A 13,120-nucleotide genomic window follows, 5' to 3' on the forward strand; every position below is an offset into this window, starting at 1 on the left:
CTATTATTGTTGCAGATTGCCAGTGCGGACAGGCGGTTAATCAGGTCTCCACTGCTGCAGGGGCGGCTTCACCGTGAGTGGGGAGAAGGCGAACCTGGTCAAAGTGGCTGAAGGAACTCGGACTTCTACCCCCGAGCCGCTGGCCACCACCCAACAAGCGGAGGTGCTACAATTCTGCATATAGTAGGTACCTCCCACCGATGCCATTATTAAAATGAGATTTATTCACTTCAAAGTTGTAGCGGAGCAGCAGGCAGGTGTTCGGGAATGTAGTATATCCCTCATTTTCATACCTGAGTGCCGCCTAGCGTATGATGTTAGTCAGCACTTGCTGGCTCTTCAAACGAAACTTGAAGGCGAGAATAGCTATCTCTGGAGATGCAGCGGATGCGGATAATGTCGTGTTACGTCCCCGATCATTACCTGCTACAGATGTAAGATTCATGAGAACAGTACCTAACCTAGTACGGTGTTGCCCCTTCCAAGATCAGGGCACTTCGCCCGGTATCAGGAGAAGACGGCCGAGAGCGCAATTGAAATGGACTGGACTGGTCCGGAGATCGCGATTCGCAAGTACCTTCACCTGGACGGGAGGATACCTTCTTGGTATGGCGGAGTACTAGATAGTAGCTGCACAGTAGCAATACTACCTTGTAGTACAAGTACAACGAATGCCACGGTGGACAACCACTTCCCCACAATCTTTGTGGTCTTACTACCAGTATCTCGATCACAATGGGCCGCCGGTGCTTCTGCGGAAGAGAGATCCTCACCCCAGACTCCAGGCCCGAAGGTTTCACTAGTGTTACTAGTACCTGAACCGGCGGCTCCTCCGGCGGATCGGATACCCAACTTTTCTTTCACAGGCTCAACGATGTACAGTGTACGCTTCACACTGGCATGTGAAGAATACCTAGGTCACCTTACTGACGTAAAGCACAGTCAAGATTGTTATTAGCACTGAAGGCAAAGGGACTGGAAGCTGGACAGCCACAATGATATTAACGATGAAGCCAGTCAACAATGATTTGCTCGGATTTTTGGACCGCTCGAATTCCGGGCACGTGTGGGGAAGCTAGGTACCTACCGAACACTCAATTCACTGCTTGGGTGAAGGCCAGCCCGTGCATGTGCAATTCGCTGAGGATGAGTCAAAATAATCATGCCAGAATTAGGCTATACAGCGGTACTAGCAATCTAAAACCAGCTCAATGTCCGCACGATGTGGTATCCTCCGTGCACCACGGCCAATAATGCCTATGTACATACCTACAGTACCAGCCGTCGACAGGCCGATGGTACCATTTCAAAATTGATTGAGCACTACCTTCTACAACGGTAGGTACTAGTACCTGGTATGTACTACCGGCCCACTCACCCGTACCGTTGTTTCCTCTCTATCCACTTTATGGCTATAGAAAGCAATGCACATGTTCTAGAAGATGCGGAAATTACCTCCTGTGGTTTTCGAACGGATCCCTCTATCTCTATGGGGTCTAGACCTTGCGATGTCTGAATAGCCGGCACTGCGGGAGAAGGCACTTTATCGCAGGACTTCTCTCGGTCACGGGCCAGTTCGTCGTTGGCAGGTAAGGAAAAGGCATTGTTTCGCGATTGTATCGTGGATTGAAAGCCTGACTCGCTTGTTTCAAGCCTCGAAATGAACCCCGCAAACTCCGTTATCGTTGAGATCGCCGCTTACTCAGTAATCGGAATGCTGACACCATAATCCGAGCTTATCACGACGATTTCGAACTGATAATGAGCCGTGACATTTGCTTGCCGCGGCTCAACAAGTGCCTGTCCAGGAAATGCGTACAGCGAGAGTTGACATCCGAGTCCTCCGCCTGCTACTGTACCAATAAGCCTCTGCACCTTCAGATCGAGATGACTGCAACTAATAATAAACCGAGGCGATATCGGCGAAAAAATACCACGATGAACACCGCTCGAGTTCCACGGTAATTATTTGCTCAGGGCGGCTTATGGCTTATGTAGCTGATTAGCAGAGTATGTGGTCTGACTAACTGCACTGATTGAAACCCCACGGCTGATTTTCCCCCTTATCTTGCGCACTGTCAGTGTGGAATGATGCCTTAGGTACTAACTCCCTCCCCAGAGTCCACTTGTGGGGGAGCCTTGAGGGGAGCGGGTGTACAATTGTACAACGTTGTAAGATTGAGGACAGATAAGGTAGGTGATTATCCGCGTTGGGCAGACTGAACCACCGGGTGTCCGTTCATACATTTCCGCACTCAACGGAGTTGTCATGTCTTCGCTCCGAGGTTAGCGGACCATGTCCGTGGCTCTACCGACACCAACTTCCCGCCAGCAAACGCCGTGGCAAACATTATCGCCCAGACATTCATTCTGGGGTCACGAGGTTTGCCAACATTGTCCAAGAGCGGACCAAGACTGGGCGAGCCCTCGCAGGCCGCCCAGGTGTTCGATCGATGTCAGAAGAAGAACCTCTTGCGCGTCAGGAGGTAAGCGTTTCCGCCATCGACCTGCTAGCTACTGTAGGTCAGTCGTCCAGGCGGAGCCTGTCGTCGGCTGAAGTCCGACCGGCAGAAACCCTACCTGGTACTGCTCAGTTTCACTCACCCCGGGGATTTTCCCCGACCTACAAAGGTGGTCCGACAACAGGTGCAATTCTTCGAATTCCTCGCGCCATAGCCGCATATCCGTCGAGCGAGGGCCGAAGGGATACAGCTGTACAGCTCACTCGGCTGGTGAGCCATATAAGACGTGTGCAGCACACTGCAGGCTCGAAATTCAGCCTTGGCTTAGCTAATTATGGGCTCTTCCTTCACGTGACTCAGCGTCTTTGCTGCTGAGTTCTCCTTCATGCTTCATATTCAGTTTTGCCGGGGCAAGATCCACACGCGCCAATTCTCCCAACGGTGGCTAAAAAAGCCCTCTCTACCATGGAAGGAAACGCATGGTCACACTTTTACAATTGTGCTACTGCTGTATACCACAATCTCTCCATCTACCGACGGACTAGCAGATCAAGCCACCCGGAGCCGGACCACGTGGCAACAATAATAATGGCTCCTGTCCACTCCGTGCTCCGCTCTGAGGAGCTTTCCAGCCTCACATGTGGTTTTCTGTTTGGCCTGTACAACGTTGTACATATCTAAATTTTTCATCCGCAGTGAACAGCGTACTCGCATGGTGAATGTTCGGCGCAAGAATGCAATTTTGTCATGGCTGTGGTATTAAATGGAGTCCTATTACGATTCAGTTATGAAGTGGAAAACACGTCAAAGTAAAATTTTGCTGGGTGGTACTATCAAAGAAAATACCGCGGGGTTACCCAATGCGGCTATTCCGATAGCCACCACCACCACCACCACCACCACCACCACCGTCACAGTGAGGACTGGGCCTTGCGGGCTCCATATATTCTTCACATGTCAGTCCCAATGCTGCACGCCCACACAAAGCACACTGCCACTGGCCAGGTAAGTTTATGGCAATCAAACCCATCATAACCCACAGCGGCGCCCCGGGTTTCTCAGACCGAAGACATGTGTGGCTGGAAAGCTGAGCTGGATATCCCAACCCGTTGGACGGCAAATCCTCGGCTGATGGAACTTTTACATTGTAATCTCAACGCCTGCGAAAAAATCATACATCATCCACGCCGCCCCCTCGGTGACGAGTCGATGAAACGCTCTGACGTCCAGGTGTCCACGGCCGGGGCTCAAACCGTTAGACTGCCTTCTCGAAGGGCCATGTATCGGATTGATCCAGCCTTATGCGCAAAGCAAAGTTTGACACCATGGAGTCAACTTTTGCAACTTTACAAAAGACTGGCGAAGATCCAGGTCGACAGGGAGATGTCATCCGTTGCAATGCAACACGCTGAACAAACCAACAATCTTCAGTCAAAAATTTCTTCTTTGTTGGGCGTCCATGAGCGTAGGGCCATGAGCGTAGGTGGATTCTTGGATTTTCAATCCAAAGTGCATATGATCTTTTTTCCTCGTTTCCGCCCCTCTACGCTCACCGTTCCCCAAAATGACCAAACCAGATTTCTGTGTACAGCTTGCAATCCCCGGATTTGGTCCTGAGGCGGCGAGTTCGTCAAAAGCAAAGATTATGCGGCTTGTTCTGCAAATTGGGTCATACCGTCTGGCCTCTACTAACCACTTGATTCACTCGGGTGATGGCAACACAGTCCGGGAGTGGCGCGGAAGGGATTGACTGACCAGCAAGCCAAACCAGCCCTCCATCACCCTCCCACGGGGTGTTCGAGCTGCTGATGCCGTCCGGAGTGCGCAGGTATTCGAGGCCACTAGATAGTGCTGCGACAACATTACAACACAGGTAGCCCAATTTGGGCTTTGTGCTGTTGACACTGTCTTGGCCGCCTGGGTTGCCTTAACTATGTTTGTTCACTTGTAATCTCATTTAGATGGCTGGGAAAACAGTGTATAGGGCGGCTATTCTATGGTCATAATAGCGTATGATATAAGGCTGAAGTTTCTTTGCCCTGGCATTACCCTCGGAGAGAACTCAAATAGGAGGACTCTTAAATCCAACCAAATCATAGTCCAGTTGTTCTCTGCTACCACCAGCTGTGCAGAAGATGCCCCTATCTCCACGCCCAGGACATGTAGGTACCTATGTTGATAAGACAGGTATAATCTGGTGTTTTTTGCTTGTTTGCTTGTCTGGTCTCAGCAGCGTTACTTAGTAGTACTAGTACATGTACTGCCTGCAGCATGGCAGCGTGTTCCTGCGCGCCCCGTTCGGTTGCAGCCGTGCTCCCCGCCAGTCAGAGAGCGCATCAAGCACTGCCGCTCGCAGCTTAATCGTTATACTAACCACAAAAGGTAAGACGCCGCAGCTTCAACAGCCAATAGGGGCAACAGCCTGCCTGCCCTTTTTACTAGGACGGTTATGATATCATTCTCGGTTCGGCAGAAGTTCTGGCCTGCGCTTGATTGCGCGTGTTCACTGACTCGTAGTTACTACTGAGCCTTGCATTCAACCAACATGCTTCAATCCCATGATTCCATGCCCGTACATGTCTTCAGTTTTGCCTGCAAAGGGCTCGTGTTGCAACAGCAGTCTCAGTGATACCGCTCAATGATTTGATCTGGCCACTTCTCGCACTTCCTGCTCTGCCAATTGCAGAAACTTACGGTCGAAGAACAGCAATCCTACAGTCCATCGCCATGCCGCCGGCTCGGCCACGAAACGTCGACGACTCCCGATCCGAGACCTCTAGTACGGTGACCAACCAGAAAGACAAGTCTGTCCTAGGACCGACCAGCGGATCAGGTGTGGGCAAGGGGAAACGCCTGGCGTCGAATCTGCATGCGTCGACGAGTGCGAACAAAGCCGCGGCTACCAGTACGGCTGCCGGCGAAGAAGGTCCAGGCGAAAAGAAAGACCCCAGTCTCCCACGGGTATGTTGATATGCTACCAGACGAATGTGCCTCTGTCGTCAATGAGAATGAAAAATTGCTGACCGCCATCATAATTACCCTTCACAGACGGGATGGGATACCATGTCCACGTCCGTCCTCCGCACCTACAGGATCGCCCACCGTCTCTCTGTCCCCTCGACATATAATCATCCCCATGCGGATTTGATCTACACATCCTCGGACATTGCCCTGCGAGCGCCGTCCGCCGTCCAGTCTCGACGCAAATTGCGCGAGCAACGACACCAACAACGGAAACTGCAGCAAGCACAGAGGAATGGAAATGAAAAGAACACTAAGACGTCAAAGGATAAGCGGAAGTTGGATGCTCAAAATGCGCAAGCGGAACCGAACCAGTCGATAGCCAAGTCCATCGAACCCCCTGATCATGGACCTGACCAAGCAGATTCATCCTCCTTCCCCTCAACGACTCATATTGGGCCCCGTGAACCACCAGGCCACCTTGCAAATGCCGTCCGCAAGCACTTCAATGCGCAGCAACTGAGCGAGGCCGACACGATCGCCAGGTTCATCTACGTCGTCCAGCAGAATCCCCGAGGAGTTCGCACTGAAGGATCCGGTGGTGACGGGACCGGTTATTTTATCGGGAGCCATGGTCGCGAAGTGCGGAAACTGGACGGCCCTGGCGGTGAAGTTGGGTTCAGACTGAGGTTTCGCCCTTGATCCTCGGGGCCCACGGTTCGTTCTACCAAAGAGCAACGAGGCCTACATTCACAAGCTGTATTCTTACATTCGACAACGCGGCTTGAGATCGCTTGTCATTTATTGTCTAATGGGGACAGGCGTTTCACATTGGCGTTTGGCATATTAGGGGCAGATAGGGAGTTATCAAAGACTAAAATCGACAATGAATAAATTCCTGATATCTCATTCTGATCTTCACAACATTTCCTACCACCGTAACGACCTTGAGGTTCCTTTTACATGGTCACGACTGTTATGTGGCTTGTCATGCAGTGGTTGATAAAGACAATCCAAGACTAAGAAGTTGCAGATTCCTCGTTTTTTCCAGCTTTATACCCAGGGAACAATAGTAGGCGATGCAGGGGTCCAGAAAGCACAACTTGAATGACAAATTGATACTCATCTTACCGTCCAAACCCAATTTATGGTAGGACTAGTATTTAAAAAGTCACCTGGAGATCACGTTTTGTGCCTTCGGCCGCTTCGTAACCGGCAGGCAGAAACAGCATGGACGCCAGGGGGCTCAGGGACCCGTGAACATCTTGCGACCAGCAAGATTATGATCTGTTGTGTTTCACTCACTGCTTACCCAGGTAGACAATCCGATCAGAGCTTGGCATGTCCTTTTGAGCAATGAGAAACGCGCCACAACACAAGCTCAGCCATGGATACCGGGCTACCTGCCTGTCGGGGGCCCACATCCATCGAAGGCTCGCATGGCAGCCTTGCTCAGGCGCACGCAATCAAGACCTTCAAGTCGGAGAAAACACCCGTCTCAATAGGTACGAGAGTGATACGGGTGGTAATCGATTGCATTCACCATCCGAGTTCCAGCTGTTGTTGATGCAGGGCGAGAGTGATCAAATCGCCCGGAGCCACAAACCACTTACCACTCATTGTGTCCTTAGCTCTGTTAAACCCTCTTGATATAACTGTCTGCTTGTTGAGAATCCGCAGGTGAGCTGGTTCCGTTGCCGCTGCAACCGGCGCGTGTGCATGTTGACTGTTCGACGCTCCGAAGCGGATAAACGCGCTTTCTTCTCAAGATCCATGGCCGCCTTTCCGAGCGATGAAAAAAAGGCGGTGTGGTGAAAGGGGCAAGATAGAGATTAGTGCGGCTGCCACGACAGAAAATCCGCGGAGAAGCCTGGCACGAAGATATAGAACGCAGCAATGTAGCTTGACAATCAACCACTCATTCTTCCAGGGAGCCGAGTCCCTACCTCTTGAAGTCATAGACAGGCAACGAGACAATGCGACAGAGGCGGCCAGACAATGGCAGCGTTTACCTTCGGTAGGCAATGGCAGACGGAATCAAATCGGTATTCTGTAGTAGTAGGCCAAAGCAATGAACAATAGGGTGATATTTCCCGGCTCACCGAGGATGTCGTACGTTCGAAGTTCGCTGGGCGGTGACACGAATACCCAGTTTAGAGCAGGGTAAGAACCTGGTAGCCGTATTCAGCCATGTCCACGACTTCCCGTTGTTTCCCGAACTCGTGCGCTGTAGCACGAGTTCCGAAGCCGGCTGGGATACGGTTGTGATCCGAAGCATTCGCTAAACAAGCCATAGCCATGAGGCAGCATGGTGCCAACGCCACGGATCCCTCCGAGGATCGGGAGGGATAGTTTGGCTTCACCGCAAATGCTAGGGGAAAGGGGGTAGAAAGGATTGGCGGTGTGCGACAACGAGGCTCCAAGCACGACAAAAGCGGACCTGAGCAGGATTTCCTCCAGTCTGGTGACTTCATCCAGCAAGATCTGAAGTCTTTCATTGCGCAACCTGAGACGATAATATGTCACAGGTGACTTTGGACGACTGCATAGCGCCCGTCACTTCTGAAATCTCCGACCACGTCACACCATCGGGCGGTGCTGCATCCAAGCATTAAGTTGCAGCTCGTCATTAGATCTTGGTTTGGGCATCAATTCCAACCTGAAGGCTAGCGGCTGTGGACTTGAAGCACGATGAGCCCGGGAGGATGGAAGAAGGATCGGGTGACGAGAAGTGCCAATTGAGCTTGAAGAAATCAAGGATTTTGGAGCCCAACGGTGAAGCGACAAATAGGATATATAGAAGACGGGCGGTTCGAGCTGAGTGGCCGCGACCGTCTGCTTGGAAGAACGCATCTGCAGAGATGCAGTAGTGGAGAGGAGGTGGGACTTCAACAGTGGAGGACGACAACAACAGGCGACTCGAGGCATCGTAGGAATAGCTCACTGCCTTTCCCTGTTGTCGCTCTCAGACATCTTTTGCCGAATCCAGAACATGTTGACGAGAGCAAAAAGAACTCTGAGACAAAGGATGAGGATCGTAGGTGATTGATGTGAGAAGCACAGTTGAGTTTGCCAACAGGCAGAAGTACTTGTAGCAGTACTAGCAATAATAAAAGGTACCTGTGCAGGTTCTTACCGGTACCTCTAAGTAGGCTGTTCATGCTCCCCTTCTGTTAGGCATCTTAGGCGAGGTACTTGGTACATGGCTGCATTATCACGGCCTTAGTCCGCCTTCGTTGTCGTCACAGGTGGACATCTTGATGCCTAAGAAATGCGTCTGCCTTGGGTGCTGGCGGGACTGCACCTCATCTCGCCTAAGGCACTGCAGTGAGGAAGTGCTCTGGAAGCATCCCAACAGACCCGTAGCTTTTGATGTGACTGGTTAGGAGATGTCCAGGGCTACCCAAGGAGGAATCAGAGCTTGTTGTTTGAATAGCCCTGCAGGCAATGTGCATCAGGGCCGGGCGGAGAGCTGAACTTGCAGCATGGAGCATCCTAGGCGGCGTCAGTACAGAGGGCACCTAAGGCTTCAGGGGCCGATTGGGGCTTCCAAGGCTCTTTAGGCTGCTTGCTACCTCTTTTAGGTACCTAAATAGCTACTGATGAGTGCAGTGGTCGTGCATCTAAGCACCAGTAATTGGTTGCACTGCTCTTGGAAGCGCGGGAGAAGGATACCTAACATGTTAAGACGTCCTCTCGCGGTGAGAAGCTACCTGCCTCACGTACCTTAGGCTGGCCGAACCCCAATCCCAGGCAGCCAGCCACCTCCCTAAGTCTGTTGGCTGCAGGGGGCGCCTCGGGCTCTCACGGGCTTCCGCGACGGTAAACGAAGACCAGCCTAAGGAGCGAATCTGACATGTCGGCCACATACAATACTACTACAACCACTGCTGCACCAGATTCGATATCCAGCTCTTTCTTACCTCACAAGGTCGACAGCGTGTGCCATTGAGCGTTGTGTTGCTTCTTCTTCTCACTTCAGCTGTGTCTATATGCTTATTTCGTTCACTTTCACGTTGTCGACCAGGTAGTTGTATGCTCGACCACTCCAGTCTGCACGCAGGCTACAACCACAACCTTGTCCGTGCAGCTCGATGAACCTACACCATCACCTCAACCCGCATCAATCACATCACCTTGCCAGCCACTTTCCTTTGTCGTCAAGGCCGAGCGCCACGCATTGCAATTGAATTGGAATCCAGTCCATACCAGAGCAGCGCTTAGCAAACCAAGAGAGCTCCAGACAAACAGACAAATCCGTCTTGATCCGCCTCAAAAGCACGCCCATCGTCCTCCCCTGCTGCTCTCCTTCAACGACCATATTTGCCATCAAGCAAGACTGTTCTCTGCACAGTGCTTCCGCTGGGCTGCGCATCCGCCCGCAAGACGTCCTGTATTCCCCAGCGTGGTGCAGCTTTCGGGTGCAATATCTTACCGACCACTGTGTGGCTTGCAGCGTCTCACCGCCTACCGAGTCCTCTTCGCCTCTTAGACTTCGTGGAATGCTTCTGCACCAGTAAGATCTCTCCGTTCCCAGCCGACTCCCACCAAAAGCCCTTCCATCTCGTCCTTGTACCACCATCAGACCTTCGATGTCCGACAAGTGGTCACTCAATATCTGTGGCTCTTGTGTTTGTGAGCTCAGCGGCGGTTGAGGCTTGCCCCTCATTTGCAGGAGCAGAGACTGGAGCAAGCCTCGCAACATGGGCATAACTCCTCACCAAGCTGAACGGACGCCTTTGAGACCGCTGGATGACGAGCCGCATCACTCCAAGTCCTTGTTCGTCGGCTCCGGCATGTGGCAGAAACTACATAGCCTGTTTGCCAAAGATGGCCCCACCCGGAGTCCGATTGAGTGCCCAGAAGACGAGGAGTGGCCTCGGCCATGGCCTGACCACGATGACCACAACAAACACCAAGCCTCCTCGAGGCCTCTGGCGGTTGGACTTCCTCGCCAAGCGACGTTCCGGCGTCAGAACTCTGAGAAACGAGATCGTCTCGTTCCCGTTCAGCCTTGTCATGCCGAAAAGAGAGCCTTGTCCACAACGAGGCGTGTCCCACCCAGCCGCTCGCGACCACGAGCACAATCGGCACCACCATTTTGGCAATCGGCTCGTGTTTCCGAATCTGATATGGCCATCTCGGGCAAGGCACAGTCTACCACCGCCGGCCCTCGTGTGGACGACTTTCCTGGTTTCGGCAATAGGCCGGAAGATACGATGGAAGACATGTGGCCACAAGATCAGTATCGTCCTCCCCGACCGCTTTCAGTGACGTCGTCCGATCACTCACACTTCCCTCACCTGAATGCGGTTGATGACCAGATTAATCTGAACGAGGAGCTTGATCGTCGATGGATCCTCAATCTGAGCATGCATTTCCGTGATAAGTCCGATCGTGAAAAGTTCTTTGTTACTTATGCCGAGACCCCCAGCCACTGGCGCCGTGTCACCATCTCTTGCGATTATCGCAATGCTGAACCGGGCTCCTTAGAGATGGATCTGAAAGAACTCCAGTTCCAGAGAGACAAGAATCTGCAAATATACGAATCTATACGCGACTCTCTGCCCGACATACAGTTTTATGAATCCGTCACAAACCTCAAATTGGAGACCACGGATGGCAGGCTTCATGTCCATGTGACCGAAGATGTGAACGAGATCATTCCTTATCCTCCACGCCATACCGTGGCCCATATCTTGGAAGATGAAGAGTTCCATCCGTTCGAGGTTCGAGAAAGCGAGTTGGAGTTCGATTCTCATCTCTCCGGCTTCGTTTACAAAGTCCGACACATGGGCAGAGTTTATATCAAGAAAGAGATTCCTGGGCCGGATACGGTGGATGAGTTCCTGTATGAGATCAATGCGTTGCATGCTTTGCATGACTCTGCGCATGTGATCCAGCTGGAAGCAATTGTGCTTGACGATGCGAGACAGGTCGTTAAGGGGTTGCTCATCAGTTTTGCCGAGAAAGGCGCGGTAGTCGATTTGCTCTACGATCATCGGGGATCCATTCCCTGGGAAGACCGTTGCAGATGGGCCGAGCACGCAGTTCGTGGTCTCAGCGATATTCACGAGGAAGGTTATGTACAAGGGGACTTCACCCTTTCGAATATCGTGGTCGATGCCGACGGTAATGCGAAGATCATTGACATTAATCGACGAGGATGCCCCGTTGGGTGGGAGCCTCCTGAAATTGCCACCAAAATCGCGAGTCAGCAAAGGATTTCAATGTACATCGGTGAAAAGTCGGATTTGTATCAACTCGGTATGACATTGTGGGCACTGGCCATGGATGATGACGAGCCAGAGCGACATGTTCCGCCTCTGAGTGTGGAAGAATTTCCTTCGGACGTGCCAGATTGGTACCAGGACGTGGTGAGGACTTGCCTGGCCCCTCGACCAAAGGATCGATTGTCCGCGAAGGAGCTGATTGAGTTCTTTCCATCGACGTCGATGGGCGCTTCACAAGGACATAAGCGGCCGGCTCTGAAGCCTCGGACAGAGAAGGAGTATATCAACCCTGCCGATGCCGTTGGGCGCGATGATATTGAGCGATTGAGGTTATGCCAACCTGGTCTCCAGGACCTTCCTTATTCACCGGAAAGTTCACGGGATGATTACACTTTCACATGGCCTAAGTCGTCGATCTACGAACTTGGCAGTGAGGTTTCAACCTACGATGGCCCTAGGGGTAGAGCGCCACCTGCAAATTTCGGCCACCTAGGCCGAGCGGAAAGGCGCCACTGGTTGTCGGAGGAGGGCTTGCCCGGCTCGACAGATGTCCCAGAGCCCAACATCGTTGTTGTTTCTCCTGGCCACGAACGAGAGTTCAACGAAGTTGAACTCGATGGTCACCAATATCTCATCTCCCGGGGGACTTTCAGCGACGACGAAATGGAGATCCTGGAGCGCGGGGAAGACTCAAGGCATGATCTAGAAAACAAAGGCTCGGTTGTGGACAATATTACAAACTCGGAGGATGCTTCACCTGTGCACGGAGAATTGCCTCCATGCAGAGCAGCCTTTCCTGCGATGGGCTCTCCGACGGCCGACAGCACGCCCCGCAACAGTCATGCCGCGTTACCAACACTAGACCAGCCTCAGCTTGATACGGCAAAACATATGGCAGCAACGCCTGATGAGTCCGAGCGAGCGCCTCTCAATGACGACTTGGATGGGCATCAAGAAGCCCCTCACGCAGTCAGTCCGGCTTCCTCAATGGAAAGTCTGAGGAGTCACACAGTCGAAGGGGGTGTTGAAGTTCGCCATAGCGGAAGAAACTCCAGTCCATCTCAGCTAGAGTCAACAAACCCTCCCCCACAGCTCTGTTACGCGGACAGCGGCTATGATGAACCACTTGGCCTAGTCGAGAACGAGCACAGCGATACCGGAGCTCTTGCCGACCTGTGTCCGCCAGAGCAGTTTCCAGTCAGCACGGAGAGCGCCTGTTTAGCACGGCGTCAAGACCAGGAGCAGAAACCTGTCGTTGACAATTGCGTGAACCTCACGTAGGAACACACCGGCAGGACTGATAACTGCAACTCTGATCCATCTACAACTGAAGCCGCCCAAGCTCGATTGCACCATGAGTCGGTGATAAGTTCAGCGCAGGTGCCGCTAGGCTCAAATCCAATCGATGTACCACCAAAAGCGTGCCGGGACTGTCTTGTTTCCGGATACGGGATAAATGATGCT

The 13,120-nt window shown here is 52.3% G+C and overlaps 3 protein-coding genes across 3 annotated transcripts; 2 read left to right on the top strand and 1 right to left on the bottom strand.

Annotated features, from left to right (window-relative positions):
* Positions 1–5,189: 5,189 nt before the first annotated feature.
* On the top strand, positions 5,190–6,125 carry HMPREF1120_06876 (uncharacterized protein; the record flags this gene model as incomplete). The annotated part of the gene is made up of 2 exons (XM_009161087.1): positions 5,190–5,423; positions 5,511–6,125. 2 exons carry the CDS (start codon positions 5,190–5,192, stop codon positions 6,123–6,125), a joined length of 849 nt encoding a protein of 282 aa, XP_009159335.1.
* A 112-nt stretch (positions 6,126–6,237) lies between these two features.
* Positions 6,238–9,075, bottom strand: HMPREF1120_06877 (uncharacterized protein). The gene has a single exon (XM_009161088.1). It carries the CDS (start codon positions 8,349–8,351, stop codon positions 8,004–8,006), a length of 348 nt encoding a protein of 115 aa, XP_009159336.1. The 5' UTR covers positions 8,352–9,075; the 3' UTR covers positions 6,238–8,003.
* A 1,051-nt stretch (positions 9,076–10,126) lies between these two features.
* HMPREF1120_06878 (uncharacterized protein) lies at positions 10,127–12,937 on the top strand (the record flags this gene model as incomplete). Its single annotated transcript, XM_009161089.1, has 1 exon — positions 10,127–12,937. The coding sequence occupies one exon, from the start codon at positions 10,127–10,129 to the stop codon at positions 12,935–12,937; it is 2,811 nt and encodes a 936-aa protein (XP_009159337.1).
* Between the last annotated feature and the right edge of the window lie 183 nt (positions 12,938–13,120).

The sequence above is a fragment of the Exophiala dermatitidis genome (genome assembly GCF_000230625.1).
Source record: "Exophiala dermatitidis NIH/UT8656 unplaced genomic scaffold supercont1.6, whole genome shotgun sequence".
In the NCBI taxonomy this organism is placed as follows: domain Eukaryota; kingdom Fungi; phylum Ascomycota; class Eurotiomycetes; order Chaetothyriales; family Herpotrichiellaceae; genus Exophiala; species Exophiala dermatitidis.

Excerpts from the sequence above, each read along its gene's own strand:
- HMPREF1120_06877 (XM_009161088.1), bottom strand. The coding sequence starts at position 8,351 with ATGCCTCGAGTCGCCTGTTGTTGTCGTCCTCCACTGTTGAAGTCCCAC.